Source organism: Mustela erminea, chromosome 9 (genome assembly GCF_009829155.1).
Source record: "Mustela erminea isolate mMusErm1 chromosome 9, mMusErm1.Pri, whole genome shotgun sequence".
Classification (NCBI taxonomy): domain Eukaryota; kingdom Metazoa; phylum Chordata; class Mammalia; order Carnivora; family Mustelidae; genus Mustela; species Mustela erminea.
This window is the reverse complement of record NC_045622.1, coordinates 19,749,718-19,752,744: the sequence shown is the minus strand read 5'-3', so window position 1 is coordinate 19,752,744 and position 3,027 is coordinate 19,749,718. Positions and strand designations below refer to the sequence as shown.

The following is a 3,027-nucleotide window of genomic DNA, read 5'->3' as shown; positions in this document are numbered from 1 at the left end:
TAAAATAATTCTTGCATTAGGTTCAAATCAAATTTGCTTTTACAAGTTAGTAACTTAAATTAAGCTTAAACGAAGTTATAGCAAGTGCATCTTTCTCATTTTCATCTTCATACAATGTTGTTTTTTGGTGTTTCTACCTTTTAAAAATAAAAACAGCCAAATATTTGTATTATGTACATTTAAATTTTTGGTGGTGGTTTGTATTTTAAAAGAAACAGCTTCCTTACGATTTGCCTCAAGATCTGGTGGAAATGCTTACAGGAACTAGCTAGTAACAAAAACCAAGAGAAGCACATTCAAAATACTGATTTACTTTGGTAGCAAATGGTCTTTGAAGACTAAGGTAGACAAGACCCATTAAAGTGAAGTGGGCTATTTCCAATACTCAACAATTTACATAAAATTAAAAAAATTTTTTTTGAAGAGCTAAGCATCTGTACCAACTGATAGCAATGCAATATCTAGTTTACAATGACTTGAAACAAAACAAATGCCCATTAGGGGGGAAAAAAGCCGTATTTTAATTTTATCTAATGTACTTTTTTCAGTCATAGGTCAGTAACATTTTCTTCCCCATACAATACTCCCTCTCTATAAGGCTGTTCCTGGGAGCCAGACACTTTAGGTTAATAAGGGAGTTAAGAGTAATTGCTTGCAGGTTAATAGACGATAACTTTTTGCGTTCCTCTTAATGTGCTAATAGTTGTGTCTAAAAAAATATGCAATTCTTAGAAAGGTACCATTTCTGATTTTTTATTATCTGTAACCTTTGGAAACTAATCACATGAAACTACAAAATTAGCAAATGTCTTGAAATCTGTATATAAAACATAAATTACCTCTAATTTCAAACTCTCATTTATTAGTGTACCACTCAATCTTAAAAAAAAAAAAAAAAAAAAAAAAAGGCGGCTCCAAAGATAGTCTTATACCATTCTTTAAAAAAGGAAACTGTTCCTTTTAACTTTACACCCACCCCCACACCCCAATTTCAAAACATCATTTAATTGTCTTGGTCATGGACATTTCCAAGATGAGATTTTATATTTCGTTCCCAGAGCTTCTGGTTATCAGAAAAACCATGCTTTCCTTTATTGAAGGAGTTTGGTCCTGCTGATGTTGGTGTATCCCTTCCAATATTCTTCATCCTCATCTTTGCTTCTGGAGGCATTTCCTCTGGCTCACTATCTTCATCTTCATTAAAAGCTGCTGCTACTGAAAGGGTTTTTGGAGCAAGTGTTGGAACAGTTTCTTTAGGCTTACTTGATCCAAGTTTGATGGATATGGCTGAGGCTTTCTTTGTCGTCTGACTACCTATGGCAAATCCAAACTTGGAGATCTTTGTAGGTTTTGTTGGGAGGTCTGCAGCTTCTTCTTCAGCTGATCGCTTCTCAGCGCTGCGACTGGAACTTTCCCCTCCATTACTGGAAGAAACAGTCTTAGTTTTCACAGGTTTTTCTGCTTCTTCTTCAGGTCCTCTGGCGGCTCCAGCTCGCTGCGGTTTCTCAGGCTTCTCCTCTCCCGCCTTCCCGTCCGCCATTTTCCCCGCCGCCAAATTTATCTCTTTTTTATTGTTATGGATTTTTTTTTCTCCTGGAAAGGATAAATAGTTCTGTAAATGATCATGTAAGGTAACAGTATGGTGATCTTGTACCCATGGTGCGGGGTTCTTATACTGTGCTATTGGAATCAGAATCAGATATCTGTACTCCTGTCTATATACCTCCCTGGCCTTCAGTGTGTCTCCTTGAAATGTCATTGTTTCACAGAATCAGCAGGTTCCAAAAAATCCATAAAATATAATCTACTTTCCAACTAAATGCTGGATGTTAAGCACCTTTTGGCAGAGATTTCATATTTACCATAGGACACATGAGTGATCCTCAATATGTATTTATTGCATAGATGTGATAGCGAAGCTGAGAAAAGTTAATGGATTTTGTCATATAGCTTATTAAGAGAACATCTAGATAAAGTGTAGCCTCCTGATTTTAAGTCTACTGCTCTTTCAAATACACTTTTTGTCTACTTCATTTTATTATTTTTATTTTTAGTTTATTTCAATAATCCTAAAAATGAGAATATTTTTTATTTTGAAAGTTGACTGTGCTTTGTTGGCTTACACATAAATATCCCTCAGGGTAATGGTTGCTTTAGGAAAATAATGTGATAGTTCTTTTTCTTGTCTAAGAGAAGTCCTATTAGGCTAGTAGAGGGATGATTGACTGAAACAGTGAGCTTTTTGCAAATTAATTAAAAAAATATTTTAGAATGTTTTCAAGTACTAGTAATTAAGAGGCGAGGGCATGGGAGAGAAAGGAACCCAGCAACAAACATTAGGCCAGGACCCAAAAACCGCATGGACAATAAAAAGAAATCTCTCTGTAGGAAAGGACTATGAGGTTTAAAACCACCTTTCATCTGACTTTGTCTCCTGTTCTCCAGAGTACTGCAGTTCCCTCAAACCCCGCCCGGTGTCTATACAGCTGTGATAAAACTTACAATGCACAATGATCCTGCATAAGGGGACGAAGCCCAAAAGGCCAGATTGGTCGCCACATTTATGAGGAAGCAGGAACACAGAGAACAGGAGCTTAAATAGTGTTTGGTATTTCAAAATTCAAGTCAAGTTTCATTCTTCTACATATAGCTGTCCAGTTTACACAGCACCATTTATTGAAGAGACTGTCTTTTTTCCACTGTATATTTATTCTTGTTTTGTCGAAGATTATTTGACCATAGAGTTGAGGGTCCATATCTGGGCTCTCTAATCTGTTCCACTGGTCTATGTGTCTGTTTTTATGCCAGTACCATGCTGTCTTGGTGATCACAGCTTTGTAGAAAAGCTTGAAATCAGATCACATGATGCCCCCAGTTTTATTTTTGTTTTTCAACATTTCCATAGCGATTCAGGGTCTCTTCTGATTCCATACAAATTTCTGGATTATTTGCTCCAGCTCTTTGAAGAATACTGGTGGAATTTTGATCGGAATGGCATTAAAAGTATAGATTGCTTTAGGCAGTATA

The 3,027-nt window shown here is 36.3% G+C and overlaps 1 protein-coding gene across 1 annotated transcript; it reads right to left on the bottom strand.

The window, feature by feature from the left end:
- Positions 1 to 501: 501 nt before the first annotated feature.
- LOC116599315 (PEST proteolytic signal-containing nuclear protein-like) lies at positions 502 to 1,546 on the bottom strand. The gene has a single exon (XM_032359112.1). The coding sequence runs from the start codon at positions 1,538 to 1,540 to the stop codon at positions 1,004 to 1,006; it is 537 nt and encodes a 178-aa protein (XP_032215003.1). The 5' UTR covers positions 1,541 to 1,546; the 3' UTR covers positions 502 to 1,003.
- Positions 1,547 to 3,027: the final 1,481 nt, after the last annotated feature.